This window comes from Ictidomys tridecemlineatus, chromosome 1, assembly GCF_052094955.1.
Source record: "Ictidomys tridecemlineatus isolate mIctTri1 chromosome 1, mIctTri1.hap1, whole genome shotgun sequence".
In the NCBI taxonomy this organism is placed as follows: domain Eukaryota; kingdom Metazoa; phylum Chordata; class Mammalia; order Rodentia; family Sciuridae; genus Ictidomys; species Ictidomys tridecemlineatus.
This window is the reverse complement of record NC_135477.1, coordinates 9,053,206-9,079,137: the sequence shown is the minus strand read 5'-3', so window position 1 is coordinate 9,079,137 and position 25,932 is coordinate 9,053,206. Positions and strand designations below refer to the sequence as shown.

Genomic DNA, 25,932 nt, shown 5'->3' with positions numbered 1-25,932 from the left:
TGCGGTGTTCTCAAGGTCGGTGACAGCAGGGCATCCACCACCTTTTGAACTGAACTCTAAAAATTGCATGATCTTCCACAAAAAGCTAAGCAGGGAACTACAATATGATCTAACAATTCCACTCCTGGGTATACACCCAAGGGAACTGAAAGTGAGGACTTAAACAGATTCTTCACCAAATATAGCACTACTTATGACTGCCAAAAGGCAGAAATGACTCAAGTGAAAATGTGGTATATCCACACAGTGGAATACTATTCAGCCATAAAAACAGAAGTTTTGAGTCAAGATACAAATATGGATGACTTTGAACACAGTATGTGAAATAAGCCAGACACAAAAGCACCCCGAGTTTGCTCTCCATGGTACTCCTTGGGCCAAATGGTACTGACTTGCACTGTGATGATTCTGAGTTAGCTGTTAATGATGTTCTTATAAAATGTGAAACCTCCTGTGAAGGACGCAGTTTACCAAGAGCACAAGCTGGAGGAGAAGAGCCAGGGTCCCGCGGGGTACGGGACGGAGAACTTCCATCTACAAAAAACGACACGGTGACAGCACCCATCCACCCCTTCAAGCTGTGGAAGGTCCCAGTGCCCTAAGGCACAGGAGGCACTTGGCAAAGGCACAACCTAAGGAACAATCAAGGCTGGCTGGGCCGACTTACCCCATGTCCTCCTCACAGAGGGCTCCGTCTGCAGTAAAATGTCCTGGCCCAGAGGAACCTCGGTCCAGTATGAACACACCTAGACAAGCTGAGCATCCTTGATTCCAATGCTCGGGACCAGACGTGCTTCAGAGTTAGGGTCCCCCCCCCCAGCCCTGATTTTGGAATATTCACATATTCATGAGGTGTCTTGGGGAGGGGACCCATGTCTAAACAAAAAGCAATTTGTTTCCTATGCCTTACCCACAAAACCTAAAGGTCATGTGATGCAGTGTCAGACACAATGTTTGACCTTGACCGTCATGAAGCTAGGTGGGGGGCTTCCCACCTACAGTGTCATGTCCGCTCTAAAAATATTTCAGATTTTAGGGCATTTTGGATCTTGGATTTCCAGATTAGGGATGTTCGACCTCTAAGCACATTAGTCTTAATTTTCTCCCTAAATGCACGTGCAGGGCTAGGGAAATCGCTCTGTGGGACCCTTGCCCAGCGTGTGGGCAAAACTCACGGCAGGTCAAACCTAAGCATTGCATCAAAAAAGTCACCCCAACGACGTCTGAGTAACTCTCCTAGAAAACGTAAATTGACTACGTGAGGCATCAAAAAGCACCAGTTTGGGGGTGATGGTAACGAAACACTGTTTTCAGCTATCTCTCCTCAGATCCGAATCCCTCTTGGAGATGAACAGTCCGTACCCCATAAATCACTGCTCTCTGCTGAGGGGCTCCGTGGGAGCTCTGACCCAGGACACTCGGGCCGTGGGCCTCGGTGGCTGTTCACAGTCATGTCAAGGGAGCATGTCTCTGTGCTCACTCCTGGTCTAAGCTCTTGTGCCCCGAGACGTGATGTCAGATGGGTTTCAGGAACCCCCTAGGCCAAGTGCTTCCACGAATGAGGTTAGGGTTAGGGGTTAAGAGGTTAAAGGCCCTCTAACTACCCCAGGTGTCTTCCTGCTTTCTGTGCTACGTCGCAGTAACTGTTCAGAGACTGTGAAGTACCTCGCCATCAAGGTAACCTCTTCACTTAAAAAAAAACTCAGCGCTATTGTTTAAGATGAAAAATGGCTGCTGCCACATTACAGTTCAGCAATTAACTCAAGGGTTCTTGGGAGCTGGAGGGGACCAGACGTTCTGTCCACCCTCCTCCCTTCAAGGTGTGGGAGCTGAGGCTGAGCTCGTAACGCGCTGGCCTCCAGGACAGACGTGCGGCCCAGGAGAAAGCCCAGAGCCACGGCTGGAGTCAAGCGTCACGTTAAAAACTTACACATTAATAACAGTCAACCTGCCCCGAGCACCTACTAGGAAAAATAATCATCTGACTCTTAATCACCCAGGGACAGCTTGGCGGGAGGTCCCTGATAAACAAGACCTAGCCACAGGACACGGAGTTCTGTGGGTCATTCTCACTAAGAGGAGCCAGCCGTCCATCCGTCCGTCCGTTTCATGACTCTCTCTGACTTCGTTTTGTTTTCTGTTTTCCCTTCTCTGGCCACATGCGCACCCCATTCCAGAACAAGCTGCGGCTCGGCACAGGAGGGCCGGGGCGCCCAGAGACGGGGAGAGAGGGCGGGGGGGGCGGCGGGGCCATCAAAGCTCAGGCTCAGTTGATGGAAAAAGCAGATTGATTTTCCAAGGAAAAGCAAAAATCACAGAAATAACAAATGTTTGTTTGTGGGCACTTTCGGGTCTTTGTTTTCTGGGAAAAACAAACGCGGTGGAAGACTTAACCCTCAGCTTGTTCATTAAAGTGGCTAAAAGGCAGGAGCAGGGGGGACGTCGGGCCCTCCCCCTCAGCAAGGCCTCTCCTCTGGAGGAAGCCCCAGGGAAGACTGGGCTGCAGAAGGACGGGCTCCCGCAGGGCAAAGACCCAGGGGACCAAGAAAATACCAGGGGCGAACTCCACACTGGGGCCCACCCACCCCAAATGCTGTCCTGCTCAGGCCCTGACGAGGACCCTGAGCCTGAAGCTGACCAGAGCCAGGCAGGCAGCTGGACAGGCCAGGGGGCCCGGCTCCAGGTGGGCATCAGCCGGGACCTCCCTGACTCCATGGGGACCTGGGGACCTGGGGCTGACGTCACATATCCCCTGGCAAGGATCTCTGCAGGTAACAGACTTCACCAGGGGATGAGCATTCTCCCCTCCCTTCCCAGGTCCTAGAAGGGCCCCTGGAATTCTGAGTTTCCGGAATCCCCAAAATGAAAGTCCGGTGCCACCACTGCTGTGCAAACCAATCGTCTGCCTCAGTCAGGCTCGCCTCCCGGCCACCCCATCGCTCCGCCACGACCAGAGAAAAGTCCAGAGGACAAGAAGCAGGCCCTCGCTGCCTCCAGCCAGGACACCACGTTCCAAAGATGCAGTACTCCTCTCTCTTGCTTTGTTTTCTCAAAAGCAAAATGTACTCTAGATTTTTGTCCCACCTACTCAGATTCCATTTCTCTTTCCCTCCAGAAAAGGATCAAACGTGAACCAACAAAGAAGCCGTGGCCACACCTGTCCCCACCGGCCAGAGACACTCCAGAGGGTTCCTGGTTTTGCTTTGAGAACACAGGCGCTCTTCACTGAGAAGAAGGTTGTCATAAATAATCAAAACGGAGCTGCACCTGTTAAAAATCAAGCAGCATTTCCTCATTAAGCCCTAGTCTCCCGGCGCATTCGTAATCACTAATTCAGGTCTGCAAAAAGCTCCTCACCCATGATGATGAGGTGGGTCCCGTTTATTTTGAGACCAGGAATCTCTGGAGGCTCCTGGGCTCTCTTTGTGCTTATTTACAAGGCTGTCTTAATTGACAGAATTAGTTAAACCCTGGGATTCTGACCACCATTCTGATGTTTAAATTATATTTAAATAAATTGCTGGAACTGCACCAATTATGTGAGTCTCAGCGAGCGCTTGGTGGTTAAGACAATCCCAGGGGCCACAATTTAATGGTTTAACTCTTCCTTTCTAAGCAGTACCACCTAATGAAATCTTGGTCTACTTGTTATTAAAGAATTTTTTTAAAGGGCCAATGTCCCAGACTCATGGTAGTTGATCTAAGGACTGAATTCAGAATGTAAGGACGAATCTCGCCACCGCCTCCGCCTTCACCAAGCAGGAGTCGTGGCAGACGATAGCAGTGTTTCAACATCCAGGGTCTTCAAAGGCTAACACCACCCACCATCTACCTGCCTTCCACCCGTTTCACCCTAAACTGTTCCCTACCTGCTCACAGAGATGGACTCGGGGTTTCCCATTTTCCTCTGGGTTTTGGCTTCTAGGTGTCAATTTTTAAATGTTAAAACAAAAAGGCAAAAACTTTTGCACAATCAAATAATCCTTTAAAGATGAAAACTGTGGATGGCGTTTCAGAAAAGGGCTCCCAGGCACTTTTAGGTGGGGGCTCACGTAACCACAGCAGTGATGGAACAGCGGCTCGCATGCCGCCAAGTGATGTTGAACAGGAGGGACTGTCCTACACGTCCCTCCACTGCCACCAAGAACTCCTCCCCACCTGACTTGGGATGGCTCCAGACGGCTGCATCCCCCATGACACCCAGGCGCACATTTCTCACAGGGAGCCCAGCGGTCCCCACCACTCCAGGCAGCGGAGTGCTGGGATGCCACTTCCACAATGAGGTGACCAAAAGCCACGACTTCTGTGTTCCTCCGCTCTGGCTCCTCGTCTGCTCACCCTGAGGACAGCACAGCAGCTGCCCTACAAAGAGGCCCAGGTGGCAAGGAGCTCTGGGCAGCCAACTGCCGACTTCTTGCCAGGAAGCGCATCTGACAACAGCCACACGGCAGACCCTTCCCCAGGTGAGCCTTCAGGTGAGACCCCATCCTACGTGAGACCCGGCGTTGCGTGCTGGGAGGCACCAAGAGACAGAAGAACCCACCAGACTGCACCTAGATTCCTGACCCTGGCAACTGAGATAGCACTATTTAAAGTCCCTGTGTTCCGGGGTAATTTGTTACACAGCAACAGGTGACTAACGTGCCCACTCACATTCCAAAGGCACAAAGAATTTCATAATAAGGGTTCCTCAAGTCCTGCGTCTCGAAGTTCTGTTTCCATACCAAATAGAGATTCCAAATGTCTCTTATGAGACACCCTTCCTTCCAACGCAGCCCAAAACTCCTGCTGGATCTCCTTCATTCTTATCCTCCCAAGAGCGGCCACCACGGCTCCTTGCCTGTCCACTGGACACAGCATGCTCCAGGTGGTGGTCCTCATCAGCATGGCCCCACCGCCAGCTCTCCCGTCTGCCTCCCTGCTGGACCAGGGGCTCTCTGAGCTGCAGCCACATCCTGGCCCCTGTAGCTTCCCCAGAGCCTAGAACAGTGTCGCCCAGAGGTGCTCAACCCACCTTGGCTGGACAGATGAACGAGGACCCGGAGGAGCCTTTGCAGGCATCTGCAGGGCAAGGTCAGCCTTACCCCCGCTCCCTCCCATGAGCAATGATGTCAAAGGTCAGGGCATCCTAGGATCCTCCAGAGGACAGAGGACAGAGGCCCGCCTGTCATCTTCCAGAGCCGTTCGTTAGTGAACCATTTTGCGTGCCCCGGCCTCTAGCCCGTTCCTATTAATGCAATCCTGCTCTCACAGGGCAACTCTACTTGAGACTTCTCAAATTCTGCGCCAGTTTAAGTTTTACAGACCATAAAGCATATAGAAAACAGACTCTCAACTTTCGACCCTTTAGTTATTAAATTCTCCTCATATAAAAGAACAATGCAAATGGGGATTGTACTTTAAAATCACAGGCAAGTCCCGGGCAGTTTTTTTTTAGATATCAAACACTGACACGATCCATTATGATAATCGCCCTTTGGTTTTTTGGGTTTTTTTTTTTTTTTAATGTTCCTTCCAGTTCTTGCTAACTTTGGAGGGGTTTAAAAAACACACACTTAAGAAAGCTCAATCCTACCTTGTAGCCTCCAATGCGATGTTCCTGCTTAAACTCCTTCCCGTTCTTCAACCACCTCATGGTGGGTGTTGGGCTCCCCCCAGCTGGACAGCGGAACTTGACCGTGTTGGCTGCGGGGACTGCGTGCAGTCTCTTCTCCATCTTCTCCGTGTTGGTCCAGTAGGGCGCCCCTGATTGGAAAGACAGCGTTACAATGCACATAGAAGGACAGCTTCATCTCCACCAGCCAACTCCAAACAGGTAAGAGCAATTTGTCTTAGACGACAAGGATCTGATTTTTTTTTTTAAATCTTTGAATAATATTTACATTAGGAAAATATTTTCAGCACTCGAATCCAGCTGGCCTAGCAGAAGGTCCCAGGAGGGACTGCCTATTGGTTTATGTCTATTAACGAGGGGGGGAAAAAAGCATTTGAGGCACCTTCTCTCTCTCATGCTTGGTGCCAGAAAATAATTTCACATCAAGTCATATTTTTAAATGCTACTTTATAGTCACAGTAACAACGCACGCAGTAACAACAGCACAGTCCTCCAAAAATATATCATTTTGGATCTTCACACCTTTTAAATGGCTACATACACACAATGGTAAAAGCCAGCTGTCCTCGAAAGCCCCAGAAACTTATCCAACAGAGCTAAACTTTAAAGGGTGATTGACATTATAAATTCTCATCCTATTGTGAGGAACTATCCAAACAGGCATCATTAACGGCCCAGCTTTATCTGACAAAATACCTTATCACAAAACATATTTTAATGAAAAGGTTTTTTTCCTCTCCAATGGTGGTTCTAAACACCAGAATCCTACCAGCACACCTCAGCAGATAACTTGACAGGAGGCCACCAATAAATGTTATGGAAAGCCGTGCCCTCTGAGTGGCCCTCACAGCCATAAATACGAGTAATTTTTTTTAAACCCAAGAAAGGAGGTAAGTTTTCCAATTGCCATACACTTTATAAAAAGCCACGGCATCAATCCAGGATAAGCTATAAATTTTCTAAGCTGGCTAATAATGGCAAGGGATCATGGTTGACAGAAGGCTTCTCGTTTGTCAAGCAGCGTGTCTCTAAGAGTTTACATGCGTAATGCCTTAACCCTCAGCAATCCAAGGGAACGGCTCTACAATATTCCCTGTGCCCAGGTGGGCAAACCGAGGCACTGAGCTGTTAAGTCATCAGAAAAGGTGTGGGCCAGAATTTGAACCCAGGCAGTCTGATGCCGGAGCCCACGGCTTTTAGCCGTGTTCTTTACTGATTCCCCAGGGGTTAGAATCCATGTCTCCAACCACTGTGATATTTAAGACTGACGTCCAGGGCAGCTGGCCTGGCCTAAAGGCACACTCCTTCCTTTATTACCTTCCAGAACCTCCACTGAAACGTTGGACAGCAATTGAACTTTTCACACACGTTTCTGTCTTAGTAAACTGGGAACCTAAATCCATGCCCTTAAGGGGTCCATCAACAGGGCCTAGAATGTTCTCGAAGGACAATTCATAACTGTGCTGTTTTCTGATGAGGGTTCACCTGAGCAACAGCACCCACATTCCATAAGCCAGAGACAAAATGGCCCCAGGGAGGGCCCAGGTCCCTGCCTGTACCTGGCAGTCTGCACTGCTCTACAGTGGCACTGCTTGCCTCCACAGTAGCAATCACATAACTGAGCACCCAGACTCCCATGTCACAACTCGGAACAGGAATGGCTGCATCCACGTATCTACGACTCTTTGCCTCGCTTGCTCTTGGGAGGACTCTGGAAGGTGGGGCCCAGACTCCCCACCAAGACCACGCTGTGCCTTGTTATCCTCTGGCACACTGAAGTGCCGAGGTCAGTGGGATCTAGGTGGTGAGATAGTACAGAGAGGGCAGAACCGTCCGGTGGGTCATCTTGCAGAACAGAGGCAGCGGGGAGGTCAGATGAGGGAGGGAAGAGATGGGTGCCTTCTTTCCCTGGACCCCAGCTGCATTTGGAACGAGCAGGCATCGCTGGCAGCCAGTGGGCTGGGTGTCCGGTGCCCGTGAGCACACCTATTCTTGTGAGAGTTCACGGGGCTCCCGGATCCCCATTTATTACAAGACCCCGGGGCCAGGCCTACACTGAAACAATTTCAATAATCTTTCATTTTCAAAGCTTCTACTTAGAAAAATCCATCCACAGCCACTGAAAAGAAACCTTTGAGAGCACAAAACAAATAAAGAGCTTTGTTGCTGCACAAAGACTTTTACAAATCTGACCTAAATGAAAAGCACACCTCATGCTGTCAGGTGTCTGTACTCACGTCATTTGTTTAAGTAAACACAACGGCCTATTCACTCGAATTAGCTAAATATTAATGTAGTAACTCTTTCAGAGAGCATCAATTACTGCTGAGCTTATCCCTTGGAATGTCTTTTTTTCTTCTCTACATAAAAGAAATCAGCAGATATGTGCTTACATACCATTAGGCATGATTTTTATGTTCCCTAAAAGGTCAAAAAGTGGGATTTGGCTTAAGGATGGTGGAATGTTGATCTTTTCCAATCTTGCTGAGCTAAGCCACCAGAGAGGCTGTACCCAGCACAGGATAGCCCCTGACCACGCGGCCAGGCAGACTGACCTGCCCCTCCACCTCCTGCCCTCCGCCGGGGCCTTTGTCTTGGTGCCTAAGGAATGACTGCAGGTTAGGGGGAAAGAATTTTGCTGGAATTTCTGGCAGGTAGCCACCTCCCTGGGGTGAAATTTCAATCATCAAAACTATACCTATAAAATCTGCTCGTGCAAAACAGACGCCCAGCCATGCGTCAGGGTGTGGGCACCCGCTTCTCTGCGTCTGAGGCCCATGGTGGGTGAGGCACCATGAAATCCAATCACTGTAAGCAGGAACAGATCACCTTCATGGCTACGGCTCCACGCTGAGATTTCACAAAGCTCCCTCAAGAACTGCAAGTCGTGACTCCACAGAAAGGCCCACGAGCCATGTTGTGCAAGGTGGCCTGGGTACCCCTAAGTGGTGCCTCAAGTCCCTGATGTTCACCTGACCAGCCTTGCTCTGGGGCCTGCTGACATCACACAGGCACAAGAGGCCCTGGAGGGAGGCTGAGTTCCTGAATTTCTTAAAAATGAGCCTGATGCTGGGAGGAAGGAACTGCTTTACGGGGCTGGGCTGTAGGTCAGGGGTAGAGCATCCGCCCTACCCTAATCCACGGGGACCACGGATTCAGCCCCAGCACCAAAAAAATAATAATAATTACAGTGGCTCTTCCTGAGATAAACTAGCTTAAAGAACACGGGTGATCCAGGAAATAGCAACACTGTAAGGACAGCCATACAGCACTCCCTTTAGCCTTGGTCCCCACAGCCTCTTCTCTCCTCAGTATTTCCTGCCGTTTCTGCAATCTAAGCCAATGCCAAAGAACCATGAGGCAGCTGCAGAGATGCAGCCGGGCACCGGGGACAGGCCAAAACCCAAAAGGCTGGACTCAAACAGCTTCACCAGCTTCATCTGGAGAAGGAACTGGCACAACCAGTTAAAAGAGTCAAAGGCAGAGACATCCTTGTACACAGCGGGCGACCGACTGTCAACAACCTGCTTAAAATGAACCCACAAGCCAAGGGCACCTTGGCTGAGTTGAAGTACGTGAGTATCTAGCGTCCACACCTCACCGGGCAGAACCCTGGGGATGGACAAAGATGGGTTTCAAGTCATGAACTGGGGGGGAGCTGCAGCAAGACCACCAAAGGTACTCGACCTGAACTCCGCCAGTCACCTGTAAGGAAACCACTTGGCCTCGCCCATGGGCATGGCCCCTTCGGCACCGACCCCGCGTACCTTCTGACGTCACATGTGGAAAAGAGCAATGCTCTTAGTCACTGAATCCTAATGATGAGCAAATTAAAAGAACAATAAAGACCCAGCCACAAGGAACAAATAAAATCCCATCTTCAAGGGATAGCAGGCCACTCGTTACCGTTGGCCACACTGAGGCATGTACTGTCTGTGCGTGATCATGTCGAGTGGCATTTCACTTTCCCACAGCAGAAGTGTCTTAGGATTGGGTGGTTGAAGAGGGACTCATAACCCCACAGAAACGAAGCCCCCTGCTGTATGTCCCTCAACACAGCCCTGCCGTCTGTCCCCAGCCCGTGGTGAAGTGCCTCTTTGCCTGGGCCACCGTCCACTTCGGCACCAGGTGTGTCTCGTGGTGTGTGCCGAGTAACGAGGGCGGAGGCCTGAATGCATCCTCCCCCTGCAGAGTGGGCTCTCCAGAGCTGAGGGACGGGTGAGCAAGCAGACAAGGACTGTTCCAAGGTGGAGCTCTAGAATGAGGAGTTGCTCTGATAGGGCCCCTGCCAGATCTACCATTCTTCCAAGCGTGCTAGGCAGACACTGATTCTGTCAATAAATGGGAGGATTAGAGGGGTTTTTTATTGACCCTGCAATTTAAACTTAATGAGAAACCATGGGCTCCGGAGCCCATCCCCGCAAAAAACCTTTACATATCCCCAATATACCTCAGGTTCATGGTCTGCTCTCTCCCCAGAACCAAAAAGAGAGCACAGCCCAAGGTTTTAAAGGAAAAACATGGAATCATGTTACAGAGCTGTACCAAAAGAGGCCTCAGCAACCATCTGGCCCGATGGCTGATGTGATCAGTGTCACCCAGAAAGGTTAAGTGATAGGATCAAGGTCACACAGCCAGAGGCCCCACTGAGGCGAGCCCCAAGTCTCCGGCTCCCTGAGCAGTGCTCTCTCAACCACTCCTGCCTGCCCTGTGAACTCTCCCATAGTAATTAAGTCAAAAGTTCAAGATTTATGTGGGCCATGGACGCTGATGACTGCCAACTGTATTTTTATTGATGCAAAAATAAAAACACACACATACACGCAGCCGGTTCCAGCTCCTAGATTAAGTCACAAACTCCCTAAAGCCCCAGTAAGGCCTCTGCCCTAAGTCTATAATTAGGGCTTTTAAAAATATCACTAATCAGGACATTTGAATGCTCTAACCCCTGAGAGGGGGAAACGTCACCAGCCTTGAACCGGCCTGGGGTTCATGTGTTTTCAGTCTGATGTGCACTTAGAGAAAGCCAATCTAACAGACGGTAGGGGTGTGAGCCGAGGGGAAGGTCTGTGGCTTCGTTTGAGAAATCTCAACCAGCTCAAGGCCGATCAGAAACACATTTAAAAAAAAAAAAAAAAAAAAACAGACAAGTTACCCAAGTGAAATGAGTGGAATCCACCAGGTGGCCAGTCACCTGTAGAAAAAGCCTCCAGCCTCTGCCTGTGTGTCTTGACCAGAGAGGTAGAGAAGCAAGTGGCCATCACTGTTAGCCTGAGATGAAATGCCCACGCCAACTTACTGACGAGCTTTCCATTACCAAGAATTTCCTAAAACAGCAGGGCGTGGTGGCGCATGCCTGTAATCCCAGCGGCTTGGGAGGCTGAGGCAGGAGGATCACAAGTTCAAAGCCAGCCTCAGCAATGGTGAGATGCTAAGCAACTCAGTGTGACCCTGTCTCTAAATATAATACAAAATAGAGCTGGGGGTATGGCTCAGTGGTCGAGTGCCCCTGAGTTCAATCCCTAGTACACTGCACACCCCCCCCCCCCGCCCGCCGCCGCCAAAGAAAAAAAATTTTTCAAAAACACAGGAGGCAGGAGGCCTGGGGTCTCTGTTTCTTGATTCCTCTCAACTCCTAGAAGTGTCAACAACTAAGAAAGCTCCATTCACCAACCTAGACATCATCCACCAAGTAAAGTTCCCAATGAGAAAATGGCTCAGAACCCTGACCACGGGCAGGTTCATCCATGAAAAGAGTTTGGAGCCTCAGGCCAAATACTTTTGTTTTCCCCAGTGACTTAAAAAAAAAAAAAAAAAGTGCCTTCCCTGTGACATGGAGTATGGGGCATCTGCTGATCTCAACAGGAATGAAACCAAAATAGAAAATCACCTTGCCTCTCTCTATCTCCGCTCAATAGAAAGAATCCCTCCAGAGGGAAGGGTCTCGATGCAGCCATCTCGCATCTTGCCATCATGTCCCTCTGGCTAAACAATGGGCCTCAACTATTGTCAATCACGACCTTCCCAGGAACTGAGACTCTGGCTCTGAGAAACATTAATCACTTAAACTTAAGCTGGAGGTAATAAAAACCCCTTGAGCACACCAGCATACACATTTACTTATCTGCTGCCAGGTAACCCATTAAGATCCCTAATACCTAGGGAAGGCAACGACTGGTTAAGTTATACTTTCCTATGCTAAGGCATAAATTCTGAACCTTTCAAAACCCTCAACCTGGATGCCTTTCAAAAACTAGCATTTGAAACTGTAACTTTCTGTCCAGAGAGAACGTGTTTCACTGACGGGCATGTATAGCTGCATGATTTCCTGGCAGCCGGCGTGTGATGACATCACAGGATTGCTCTGCTCGGGAAACATCTAGCGCTGGCAAGGTGTGAGGTCATCAGCTAGTCAGCTGCTAAAATACGACCAAAGAATGCCCTTTGTATCTGTGAAGGGAGAACTTGACTTAAAGAGGGGTGAGGGTCTGACCCACTCAGTCAGCCCCTGCCGGGTTTTCCAAATCATGTACCATGGTATGTTAATAGAGGCTGTACTATTTAAAAGAGTCTTATGGCCAATACATTTGGAAAAGCCTGGGAAAAAACAAAACTGACAGATGCTTTACTGTAGAACCCCTTGAGGCGTGGATTATACTGCTGGACACTGTACATCTCCAAGAAAGGGTTACGGCAGGCAACATTTCTAAAATTTCAAAACACAACTCACTTGGCAGAGAATCATTTGGAACCAGGGTTCCAAGGTATGGTCTTTGAGAAACACTGGCTTATTTCCTTCATGTACAGAACAGAACCTACACTTCACTGTTTTTAACAGATCCATAAAAGATGTAGGTAAGGCCTGTAATTCCACAAAATATTCACTCAGCCTCCGGGGAAGTTCTGCCCCCCGAGAAGCCAGCAGTCTTGGGGAAAGGCAGGCTCAAGGTGTCAGGTCTTATCAGACAAGATGCAATAAGGGGCGGGGGTTGGGGCTCAGCAGTAGAGTACCCACCTAGCACGGGCAAGGCCCTGGATTCGATCCTCAGCACCACATAAAAATTAATTAATTAATTAAAGGTATTGCATCCAGCTACAGCTAAAAAGAAAAAAAAAATGCAATAAAACAGAAAACAAGCCACTTGTTCTGCCTGTGTAAACACAAAGTCCCCCTCAGAGGAGCCCACTTTGGGACTGGATCAGAGCTGGGTTAAAAGTTAGGAGCAACCTGGATACTGCAAAACATTCCTATAAAAATCAAGCAACACCTTGGTCTTAATGGATACCAGTTTCATGTACAAAATTCTGCAATCCTGCCTTAAGTTCTCTTTTCTTTTTTTTTTTTTTCCTTTTTCCAGTGCCAGGACGGAGCCCAGGCCCTCACCTTGGTTCTTGTTGGTTGGGCCATCATAGCTGGCTACCCCCGCCTGCACCTACCAGGCCTCTCCCAGGAGGCTGCCTTTCCTTCTCACAGCTGAGCACCGACACGGGATGAGCACTAATGCACCCATCAACGTAGGCATCAGAACAGAAGAACCCGCCCCACGTTTCTCAAGCTTGAAGACAGAGAACTAAACATGCAATGTCTTAATCCAGAAAGAGACAAAAATCTCCCCAGCAAAGCCCCAAAATGTCACTGTCAGCAGTCAGCAGAAGTTCGCTTGTGAACTTCACTAGAGGAGCATCCAAGCCACCCACGTGGCAGTTCCCAGGCAATCAGAGGGCACCCGGTGTTTCCAGGCGGCTGGAAATGCTGAGAATTCTGCGCTTCTGCAATTTTCCCTATTAATCAGGTCAGGCATTTGACACTTGAGGTGGCAAAAAACTGTTTTAATGGCAACATCCCTTTCCCGCCTTGCCAATGACCCCAGCCACGGCATTCCTCTGTCCGCACAGGCCACAGCTGCTTAATCTCGGCCGCCCCAGGCTGCACCTGTGAATCAGACCAGCCTAATCACACTAACAGATGGCAGAGGCCACGCAGCCAGCTAAGAGCTGCTATCACTTTAAATAGCGTCTAATGTTTCACAGGCACAAACAGAGGCCCTCCCGGGGGTAGCACCTCCAGGGACAGCTAAAACTTGCCCTTCACCACCACAGAGCGCCCATCTCAGGGCCAGAGTGGTGTCATTCGAGAGCCAATTACAAAAACCCCCGGGTGCAAGATGAAAAAAGCAAGGCACATGCTCCCTCGCTGGCACCCACCGGACACCCACTGGGCAGCTGGCTCATGGTCACGGTGGAAACCCAGAGGTCTGCTGAGCCCTCAGAGGGAGGATCCATGCCCAGCCTGCTCTACCTGCTGTTGCACTCACTGCTTCACGTGGACTGTGGCGGCGAGCTATCTGGCAGGGCACCTGACCAGCAGGACCACACAGTTGGCAGGCAAGCCAGCCAAACCAAGCTGGGGGAATCTGATGTCCCGATGGGCAGCAAAGGCGCCCACATGCAGTATCACTGCCGAGCTGCAGACAACTGCACCAACGTGCTCACTCCACCCCCAGTGTGAGCCCGGGATGCCCACGGGCATCAGGCCTATGACCCACTCCAGCGTTGCCTTCTGCCCTGAGTCAGGTTTTGCAGATCAATAAAAGAAGTGCTCTCCACTGACTGCGACCCGCGGCACCAGCCAGGGCCACTCACAGCCCCTGACTCTTGGCCTCCAGCTCCACACCAGAGCCAAGCAACTAAAGAGGCCAGTGGTATGCTGGGCTGTGTCAGTGTTTTTGTATTAAACAATACTCCCGTAGAAGGCCAGGACGAATCACAGCATATGACATTTTTACTCGCCTCATTGCCCAGTTTCACAACAAAATGGCTCATGGCAAACTCTTGTCCAAGGCAGATCTGCACGTGCAAATCCTAAGCCAGTGGATCTCACAGTTCCATGTGCATCAGAATCACACCCAGCTTCTGCTTCAGTGAGTCTGAGAAGGTGCCTGAGAACCTGCATTTCCAACAATCCCCTCCACCCCCAGCGATACTGATGCTGTTGGCCCAGGACAACACTTTGAGAACCACGGCCCTAAGCTTCCTCTTGCCTGAAAGTAAGAACTCTCATCCACCAAAACATTTCCCTTTTTGCCTAAGCAACTGGGGGACTCAGGGACAAATCCAAACCCTCACTTACGTACCACATTTTTCCCAGGTGTCTAAGATCTATTGTTTCTTCTTCCTTTAAAAAGCCCTGGACTAAATGAGAGTGTTTAAAACAATTGGGACAGGCCCACCTGAACACCCATCCACAGGCAAAATATCAGACTGAGACCTTACAAAACTTAATTTAAAATTGATCATGACTGATATACAAAGAACTCAAAAACTTAAACAATAAGATAACAAATAACCCAATCAACAAATGGGCCAAGGACCTGAACAGACACTTCTCAGAGGAGGACATACAATCAATCAACAAGTACATGAAAAAATGCTCACCATCTCTAGCAGTCAGAGAAATGCAAATCAAAACCACCCTAAGATACCATCTCACTCCAGTAAGATTGGCAGCCATTATGAAGTCAAACAACAACAAGTGCTGGTGAGGATGTGGGGAAAAGGGTACACTTGTACACTGCTGGTGGGACTGCAAATTGGTGAGGCCAATTTGGAAAGCAGTATGGAGATACCTGGGAAAGCTGGGAATGGATCCACCATTTGACCCAACTATCGCCCTTCTCGGACTATTCCCTGAGGATCTTAAAAGAGCGTACTATAGGGATACTGCCACATCAATGATCATAGCGGCACAATTCACAATAGCTAGACTGTGGAACCAACCTAGATGCCCTTCAATAGATGAATGGATAAGAAAAATGTGGCATCTATACACAATGGAGTACTACGAGTGGGGGGAGAGAAAGGGAGAGAGAAGGGAAAGCATATGGAAATGGTAGGAGACCCTCAATGTTACACAAAATTACATAGAAGTGGATGTGAGGGGAAAGGGGGGGGAACAAGGGAGAGAATTGAACAACAGCAGATGAGGTAGAGAGGGAAGATAGGAGGGGAGGGGAGGGGGGATAGTAGGGGATAGGAAAGGCAGCAGAAAACAACAGTCACTAATATGCCATTATGTAAAAATGTGTGTAACCGATGTGATACTGCAATTTGTATTTGGGGTAAAAATGGGAGTTCATAACCCAATTGAGTCAAATGTATGAAAGATGGTATATCATGAGCTTTGTAATGTTTTGAACCAATAAAATAAATAAATAAATAAATAAAATGACTGTGATCTAAATGTAAAATGGGAAACTACAAAACTCCTAGGAGATAACACAGAACTGACCTTGCTGGTGGCTTTCTAGATAGCAACACCCAGAGCACCACAATCCACAGAGATCGGATAAGCTGTGCTTCATGCAAATTGAAGATGTTTGTGCTGTGAGAGCTGCTCAAAGGAATGAAAAGACAAGCCACAGACTGGGAGAAAATATTTGCAAAGACACACAGGACTGCTATCCAAAATATACAAAGAACTCTCAAAACTCAACAATAAGAAAACAAACAACCCAATTAAAAAACGAGCCAAAGGTCTTAGCAGGCACCTCACCCAAGAAGATGCAGGGACGGCAATTAAGCACCTACAAAAGGTGCTTCACCTGGCTCATCCTGAGGGAATGCAAACCAGAACCACAGAGAGACCACAACCACCTCCTCCAAAGGCCAAGACAGAACACGGACCGCACCAAAAGCTGGCGAGGATCTGGAAAGCAAGATGGCGCAGCCCCTCTGGAAGGTGTGCGGTGGCTTCCCACAACCTGGGCGCGCTCTTTCTGCACCATCTAACAATCGCGGCACCCGGGGCGATCACCCAGGAGAGCTGTGAATGTGCATCTCCACAAAACCTGCCTCGGAGTCGGCAGCAGCTTTATTCCTAGGCGGAGGCCACCGAGCCACCCCAGGGCAGGTGAGAGGGTCAGTAACTGAACTAGGGAACAGCATCAGCGCCAGAAAGAAAGGAGCGGTCAGGACGTGGCGACGAGGAGGAAGCCAAGCACACCGCTGGACGAAGGGGCCAACCTGAAGTGTGCGTCCCCAACACAGGACATCCGGAAAGGGGAGAGCCACAGGGACAGTACAAAGGCCAGGGCCAACTGGTGGGCACAGCGGATTGCTCTACATGACAGCAATGGTGGACACATGTCCTCGGACACTTGTCCTAACTCAGAGTGCTCAACACCAAGAGGGACCCTGAGGTGAACCACGGGCTTTGGGTGATGACAAAACTGCTCCTTAAAAGTCAATTTTCCAAAAAAACTAATTGTTTCACCATTTAGGCCCTGTTTAGATTAACTGACCAAATCGTCTGGAGAAAGTGCAGTCTATACCACACAAGCAAAGAACTCCAGGACCATCACTGTGGGACGCTGCAGCCAGGTCAAGGCAGGACGCGACTCATGCTACCCAGTCTTCTTTACAGGAGCACTGTGCCAATGCCAACTCATTTACGCCTGCTAACCACCTGGAAGACATGATCATGGTTACTGTTCCCATTTTACAGCCCAAGAAACCGAGGCACAGGTGTTCAATGGGGAACTGAGATGCGGCAGGTAAAGCAGGACTCAGACCCAGGCTGTCCAGCCCCGAGAGGCCAGTCCCCTTCTTACCACCAAGTAAAAGGGGCTCTTGGGGTCAGCGCTCAGGGTGAACTGCCTCAGAACAAGCAAACACCACCTGGCCCCTCTCCTGTCACTGCCTACCACACGAGGCCCTCATCTGGAAAGCCAGGGCTTCTCAGCTGTGGCGCACGCCATGGCGCACTGACCAGATCCGTCTCTGCGGTCCCAGCAGCAAACCTGGCCCCACAAGTGAGATGCCACTTGTGCCCCTCCCCCACAGTGACAACCAGACATTGACGGAGGTCACAGGGAGAGGGACAGGCAGTCGCCCTTGGTCAAGAGTCACTGGGTGAAGCCAGACACCGTGGATAGCCGTGGAGATGGCCAAGGCGGGTGTGGCCAGTCTTGCAACAGTGAGAAACCGGAGGAAAAAAGAAAACCACGAGAAAGGCAGCCGCGGTCTCCACAGAGTGGACAGACACAGAAGAAAGGACGAGCGGTGGTGAAGGGGGGACAGTGACACGGTTTATTCTCAGGTTTGAAAGTGAGGACAGCAGACACACTGGACAGCGAGAGCCGCGGGGCCCAGCGCGGACAAGGACACGGTGGCGGTGGGGGTCGCAGCTCCCAGCGCTCCTCTCTCGGGCCTCGGGGCAGCGGCTACTTACTCTTGTTGTTACTGCTCTCACTGACCAAGTCTTCAGAGGCGTCTGTGTCGTCCTCGTCATCTCCGGACGAGAGGGCATCTGTATGCAAGAGAACACATCCAGGCCTGTGTTTCTGCCCAGCCAAGGGCCGCCGTCACCACCGCCAGCCCCGCGCCGGGCTGAGCTCACCACCCAGGAACCACCAAGCCTGAGACCACGTTGGGTCGCTTTTAATGGCTTAAATGGTCCCTCTGGAAGGACAGTGGGTCTCTGTTGGGATTCGACGCCTCCTGCTCCCGGGCTATTTAAACACACCGTCAGGGTGGATCTGCTGGAACTGGATTTTAAGCTTCTAACAACATTCAAGTCCCCAGCAAATTTACTGATTATGTGACAGCCAGCGACTCCTTTCCTCCCCAAGAGAAGCTTTCCGCATTCGGGGACCCCTTCCAGAAAGAAATGGGTCCCTCACAAAACGTAATCCCTGTGTGGCCCTTCTCGTTATTAACATTCTGAACTTGACCACAGACAACTTTGACCTTGGCCCCAAAGGGGGCTTGTTCGGTTCCCCACCTCACATGGAAAGAAAGCTGAGAGGAACTCATATTTTAATGAAGGAATCAGAAATTCGGAGCTTCCAGATTTCAGTCCTATATTCAAAATGCCAAAGATGTTGGTGGCATAAAGAGAAACAAGACTTATTAACAGTAAAAGTGTGCTGTCTTAAGACGTTGCCTTGCACACAAGATCTCGGTCATTCATAATGATGGGCCTCTCAGAGGACCAGGTCCCACCATAAGAATTTCAAAAACGGGTCATCCGGGTGGGGTGACAGGCACCTATAGTCCCAGCTACTCAGGAGGCTGAGGCAGGAGGGTCACTTGAGCCCAGGAGTTCAAGACTAGCCTGGACAACACAGCAAGACCCGATCTCAAAAAGTAAATAAATAATTTTTTAAAAACTGATCAATAACAAACTCTGAAGCTGTGTGCCCCACAGCCAGCCAACTAGCAGATGTCACTATGATTTCACTAGGCAAAAAAAGTAAAAAAATCAACTTTAACCAGGAAACAGCCAGAGAAGAGGGCGCAGCCTGCAGGCCAACTCACCTGTGACATTCACCATGAAGTACCAAGTCTCACTGTCTACAGTCCTAGAGGCAGAACAAGCATAGAGGCCGGAGTCTCTAGGTGTGGCGCTTTTGACCTGCAAGTACTCCCCAATAAGCACTGTCCTATTGCTGGGCCCCAAGTGAACCCCATCCTTAGTCCAACTGATGGCGGCGGCATCTTTCAACAGGCAGCGCAGCTCTAGCGCCTCCCCTGGCGCGGCCACGTACACTTCGGGTTGGGAGATTTGGTATTTGGTTGGTGGCTCTGCAGAAAGTGGGAGAGAGAGACAGAGACAGATGGGACAGAGCGGGAGGAGAGAACGTCCAACACGGTCAGTGGGGCCCTCCGTTCCAGGAGGAGCCGTTCCTGTCTGACAAATGGCCCCGGGAGGCGTCCGTCTCTCCCCGCACCCCAGGAAGCCAGGAAGCAGCCCACGCTCCAGGGTGGACTGGGGCAGACTGAGCCCCGAAACAGCAGCCAGAGGAAGCACCCAGCTCCGGTTCCACAAGCTGAAGGTCTTTAGAAGCAAACCAGAGCCCCGCCTGGAAGGATGTGCCACGGGACCGTGCCGAAGCCGACCGCCAACCTGAAGCCTGCTCGGCCGTCCCCCTGGGAAAGCCCGTTTCCGTGGCACTTCCCGTGGGTAAGAGAGTTGCTGGCCCTTACCAATGCGTTGATCTGACGGACTATGTGCGTCGCTCTCCCTCGCGCTCTACTTATCTATTCATATGTGCCACACTTGGCCTCTGGTTGTGAAACCAAGTTCCTTAAAATGAAACGCCTCAAATTCAAGGGAAACCAACCGTCCCCTGGAGAGAGATCCGGTACAGAGCTATTGCTGGTCAGGAGGGTGCTGGGCTAGGCTGGACATGCCCAGAGGCCTTGAGACAAAACTAAAGAGCAGAATGTCCACGGCTGAGAGGGGGCTGTGCCACACTGACCCTGGACGCCTCTTATTCCACGTCACATGGCCCAACCCCACCTGCCACCCACCCTACCCCACTCATCCAGGTCCTCAGCCTCCGGCTTCCTGTGCCTCTCTCTTCTTTGGGGGTATCCCTTCCTCTCTCTCATTCCTGTTCAACCCGACTCTCCTTCAACCCCAGATCAAGGGCCCTCCACAGAAGCCCTGGACCAGTCACCTGGCCAGAGGGAAGTGGCCCTGCCCCTCACTGTACACCTGCCTGCCTTCTCGCTCCTGGGATGTACATATTTCTCATGAGCGCGTCCCGCCTCCCCAGGACACACAAAGCTGCCAGAGAGGGACACAGTCTTGTGGATCAGTGTGTCCTCCCACTCACCCTCGGGCCTGTGGCATACACAGGGACAGCAGGACTGAGCATATCACAGCCCCCAGAGACACAGGGCAAGATGGAACAGACCCAAGAGGATCCCACCCACGTTCACTTCCCCAAAGGAGGAGGGAGGAAGCTGCTGGCCTCTAAGAACAGCCAAGGCCACCAGGGGCTGGCCACGAGGTCCGTGAAGCGAGCTTTCATCCCCGCAGCGAGGGCTGTGAATGGTACACAGAGCCCCAGGCCTGGAAAACACAAAGCCTCCTTCCCAGCACTGGACGGCTCCAAAGCTGGGCAGTGTCACAAGGCGATTGTTTTGCCCAGAGTCCACTCAGGACACATCTCCCACATGACCGAGATACAGTCCGTCCACGCCTCGGTCCCCACTCCCAAGAAGCATCTGATCCACGAACCGCGGCCACCACCACCAGCCCACCTGGGGACCCCGGCCTTCCATGGGGCCCCACCAAGAGGGGCCCAAATGTTGAACAGACTGGAACACAAGGGTCCGGGGGACACAAAGACCCCGACATGGTGCAGAAAGAGCCCCACTGGCAGGCGGGCTTCCTTTCAAAGGCTTGTTTTCCTCTCGCACAGCTCCTTATTGAACACCCCCGGGGGCCACGTTTTCTTCTGGACCCTCCGGAAGCAACACAGGAACCTGCCCTCGTGGGGCTTACACTGTGGTGGGGGTGACAGAGGGGACATATAAATCTACAAAAGGATATAAAGTGTGTGAGGTGGTCTTCAGCAGGGGAAAGAACACAGCAGGACAGCAGCCCACACAGAAGTGGCAGGTGAGGGCTCCATCCAGGGCAGGAACTGGCCAGCGGTGGTCCAGGGGCCAAGCCAGCCACGGCCTGCTTTTGTCAACCGTGTGCCTGGGGCCCGGCCACCCTCACAGGCTCCGCACTGCCCGGGCTGACCCGTGGCCTGCAGGTGCGGCTCCTGTGATGGGAGACGATCAGAGACACTCCTCCAGGAGCGGCCACTTGGGCTGAGAGGCAAAGGACAAAGGGAAAGATGTTGGGAACTCGGTGGGAAGGTTCTCAGATAGGATCTTCCAGGATGGAGCTGAACTGAGGCACTAACAGAAACGCTCAGAAGTCGGGACTCTGAGCTGAAAAGGGAGAGGAGGAGAACTATAGGAGGGACGGCGGACCACCTGTCACTCCACTCCCTGGGCCAGGTATGGTAGTGTGTGCCTGTACTCCCAGCTACAGCCACTCAGGAGGCTGAGGTAGGAGGACTGCAAGTAAGAGGCCAGCCTACGCAACTTAAGACTCTGTCTCAAAAAAATAGAAAAAGAATGTTCTGGAATTTGCTTTCCTCTGAGCCAGAATGTGTCCTCAAGGATTCCTGAGCAGGGAAGCAGCTAGGTCAAATCACAAAACTTCCCTCCTTGAAAGGAGAGGCGACAGACCCTCGTGGCCCATCTGCTCTGTCCTGTCCCTCAGATAAGGGGAGGCCACGGGCCTACTCCATGTCATAGAATGCTCGCAGACGACATGAGAGGGAAGAAAGATAAGCAAGGCATTTGCAATTACAGAAAAATCCCTCTCCTGAGAAAATACAATTATGATTTCTCAGCCTTTAAGTTAGGAATCTCAGTTTGGAGAATCCCTTTCTTCGTGTGAACTCAATGAACCACAAAGTCTTACTGAAACCAGGGGTGTCCCCATGACGGGAACAATGTCACCAAAACACATCCCCACCTGCCAGTTAAGCAAGGTCAGAGAATATTACTCAGCAATGAGAGAGAATAAAATCATGGCATCTGCAGGTAAATGGATGGAGGTTAGAGAAGATAATGCTAAGTGAAGTTAGCTGATCCCAAATAACCAATGCTAAATGTTTTCCTTGATAAAAGGAGGCCGATTCATAGTGGGATAGGGAGAGGGGGCATGGGAGGAATAGATGAACTCTAGATAGGGCAGAGGTTGGAGGGGAAGGGAGGGGGCATGGGGTTATAAATGATGGTGCAATGTGATGATCATTACTATCCAAAGTACAGGTATGAAGACACGAATTTGCGTGAATATACTTTGAGTACAACCAGAGACATGAAAAACTGTGCTCTATATGTGTAATAAGAACTGTAATGCATTCCACTGTCATATAAAAAATAAAAACAAAACAAGGGACAGAGTCTTGTTCTGGGTTGGACACGAGATGATGGGTTCTGGGGTGCTACCCTGGGGGCAAAGAAGATGACACCCTGGGACTCTCCATCCAGCCACAGGCTCCCCAATGAAGAGCAGGGGGGCCCAAATATCCAGCCACTATTTGTGAGGCTCCAGGGAGGCTCCCCGTGTGGACCTGACCTTCCAACTATAACCCACCGAGTGGATGACAGCACATCACGGTGGCCCTCCAGAGACACTCACCACCACTGGGAACACCAGTGTTCAAAGGACAGAGAACCTCTGGATTCGACATCAAGACACAAAGCGACTTCAGGCTGGGCTCCCGTCTCTGTGGACAGTTAGGGTGTCTTCAGGTACCAAAAATGGATCTTATTTCCATTAAACCCAGGTCAAAACTGTCATCCATTTTCCAGTGACATCATAAACCACAAGCACAGTAAACTCTCTCTGCTGAATGCATCAGTAAGATAATGATGTTTATCCATAAAATCGAGCCGTGACAACTTTAAAGGCAAACTCAGAAGACATCTCTCCTCCTCCCTGAGCTAGGCAACAGGCCCTCCCACCGGAGCTCTGCAGTGTTTGCCACACCCTGGGCGTCCCAGGCAGACTCCAGCACAGGCTAGAAGAAGAGGGGATACATGAAGACAGGCACAGGAAGGGGACAGCAGGAGGGACAGGCTGAAGCTGTAAGGAGAGGGGAGGGCCAGAACGCCAACCAGTGACCCAGCTCGCAGGTCCCTGCCCAGGGGCACACAGTAGAGACCACACAGCTGGCCCTGCTGAAGCTACCCTGTTCCTGTCCCGCCTTAAGGCCATTTGCTTTCTTGGGGCTTTGGCTTCTGTGTGTGACTGCTTCAGGTGGCCTCAGAGCCCACTCCCTCTAAGTAGCGTGACCAAATCCCCTCATGCTGCTCTGGGAGGGGCCAAGACAATCTGCTCATCTGCTGGAACCAGGGGTGCGTGCCCGCCACACCCCACCTGCCACCCCAACCTGGACTGCCCGCCACTAACGCGGGCCACTCCCTCCCTGACTCCGCCTCGCTGCATGGCCTGCTCTGTGAAATATGACAGTTGACACAGGGCAAGGAGCTCCCTGGGAAATCTAAACAATGCCTTTTATAGCAATATCAACATTTCCTGGATTTGGTGTTTCTGATGCTGCAGCACACGGTTCACCTCTCCCAAGGCCCACAGCCTCACCTTGCGCCTCTGTCCTGCCAAAATGCAACAGGGAGAAGGTTCCAGAAGCCACTCTGCTCACACCACATGCTCTTCCAGGGGGTTCCACAGACAGAGGGCTTGTCCCCACATAGTTTCCATAATATAAACTGAAATTCAAAAGGGAGCAAGCAAGCAAGCTGGGATGAACCCTGGGCATTCTTTGTCATGTTACCTAAAACTGCTCAATAAACAAGGTGACAAGTTTACTTTCTGGGCGGGCTCGGCGCTCTGGCTTCCACCTGCTGCAAGCGCATGGGCACCAGGCACTGCTGCCCAGGAGCGGGGACCGGGTGGCCTTCTCCCCCAGCTTCCAACGCTGGAGAAGCTGGCAACTGGTTCAGCTGGGGCGGGCTCAACAAGTAGGCTGCTCTGAGAGTCAGAAAGAGCGAGGGAAACATCCCCAAGAGTCACCCACATGGGCCTGTGACTCTGCCCTCCTCGAGAACTCCCTCAGTCCCATGCTCCTCCAAAATTCCAGTGGGAAATTGGAAATAAGGGGTCTCCAAGCAGGGAGAGGGACACTGAGGCAGGGTCTCATGACTCTCCCAGGCCCTCAGCAGATCCAGGGAGAGGTCCTGACCTGTGGGTGAGACCTCATACTGATGTCACCTGGGACAAGCTCTGTAGGTAAATGAAGGGGCGGGGCCTTGCTGCAGGTGAAGGCAGCCCCAGGAGGGGGAACCCTGCCCAAGCGGCTGCCCCCTCCACCCAGCTGAATCCTCCCCAGCCCAGCGGGAGGACATGCTGTGACCACAGAGGAGCCTAGACAGGGGAAGCTGCGTGGTCCCACCTCCTGTTGCCGGTCCAGCTACAGCCGCACCCAGACTGTCACTTCTCATCAAGCCTGCCCATGAACTTCTCCCCCGGGGTTTCTGAAGTGGCGCCCAAACGCCAACAGAGAACAGATGGGAGCCCCGGCCTGCCTTGTCCAGCCATCCCAGGGGACGCTCCGTGGGCTTAAACTTCTGGGGGGAAAGGGCAGCTTGTGCCAACAGGACAACTAACCACACTCCACTGTCACCAAGAAAGCGGTTTCTGGGGTGTCCCCAGCATGGCGCCTTTTCAAGTGTCCACAGGATCCAGTTTCAAGGACACATAGGGTCCCGGGACCAGGCCCCTCCAAGGGCTCCTCCCTACGGGGTCACCCAGTCCCTGCGCATTCCCACAAAGAGGAAGACAGGTAGGGGAGAGAAGTCCTTGAACATAGAGCAGGAGGAGAGAAAAGGGGCAGAGGAGGGGGCCAAGAGAGAAGAGGGGACAGAAGAAAGGGAGAAGGGAGGAGGAGCTGAGGGGCAGGGACAGGGGGGGCTAGCGGGCCTGGCGGGCTGTCATGTCCTGTTGGGGCTAAACCCATCCGCACCTGCAGGCAGGGCTCAGGCCCAGGAGCCCTGTCCCGGGGACATCTGCAGCAAAAATAGTAAAGTGGCCTCGGGCTCCTGGTGCCCCTCAGACGTTCTGTCACCTGGTACAAGACAAACGCGATGCTGAGGGACTGCCAGAGTCTTGACAGCAACACACGGGATCAAGCTGTAAGAGTCACTGCAAAAAGTCACAGCACATGCAGGTGGGGGCAGAGGTCCCCCATCCAGTTGGCCTGCACCAGGGTCCTGGTGAGACGCTTCAGCTGGACGACGCCCAGTTCTCTGTCCACAGGATCAGAACCCCCCTCACACGCACTCCTGGAATATTTTCCACAACGGTGAAATGAGGGAATACAGACAGACAGACAGACAGACAGACACCTGGCATGGGCAGCCTGGCTTTTTAGAAACCCAGAGCTGTTTAGCAAGATCTGGGGCTTTGGAAGAGCCCAGCCTGACTCTTCCGTGACAAGGTCTTGGTGAAGCTCGCACAGAACTCAGGCAGTGGGGTCCCCTCGATGGCGTCCTGCAGCAAGGACTCTACACAGACCCCGAGTCAGCGCCCACGCAGCTGCTTCAGCTAAGGCGCCTTAGACCCGCCCCCTTCACAAGAGCCAACGTCAAACACAGGCCTCACAAGGCAGAGGTGCTACTTGTCCTTTAACAGGGGGTGAGGGGACATACACTCTGCCCAGTATAAAGACGAAAGTCCTCACCCATGGGGCCAGGGATGTGGCTCAGTGCTCAAGCCTGGCCTAGCCTGTGGGGGGCCTCAAGTTCAATCAAAGAAAGAAAAAAAAGTTCTCATCCTCACGAAATGCTGCCAGCACAAAGTTGGGGACAAAAAGCCGAAGTGGTGAAAAGGTGTCCAGGAAAGGGCTGCAGGCCTTTCTCCCTCTTCCCAGCCAACTGCCTGGCGTCCTATAGCCCTGCATGGGGCTGAAACGTCACATGTCAGAACTCCACGTGCT

General features: G+C 51.5%; 1 protein-coding gene across 17 annotated transcripts in view; it reads right to left on the bottom strand.

The window, feature by feature from the left end:
* The window catches only part of Fgfr2 (fibroblast growth factor receptor 2), a 99,212-nt gene that overhangs the window by 55,165 nt on the left and 18,115 nt on the right, over positions 1 to 25,932 (bottom strand). For 8 of the 17 annotated variants that reach the window (XM_078034014.1, XM_078034352.1, XM_078032039.1 and 5 more), the window contains 3 exons: positions 18,932 to 19,198; positions 17,844 to 17,921; positions 5,576 to 5,745 (listed from right to left, as the gene is read on the bottom strand). In XM_078034014.1, coding sequence (XP_077890140.1) covers positions 5,576 to 5,745; positions 17,844 to 17,921; positions 18,932 to 19,198 — 515 coding nt within the window. The remainder of the gene's footprint in view (positions 1 to 5,575; positions 5,746 to 17,843; positions 17,922 to 18,931; positions 19,199 to 25,932) is intronic. The other 9 variants (XM_078034763.1, XM_078035556.1, XM_078035125.1 and 6 more) reach the window with 2 other exon arrangements.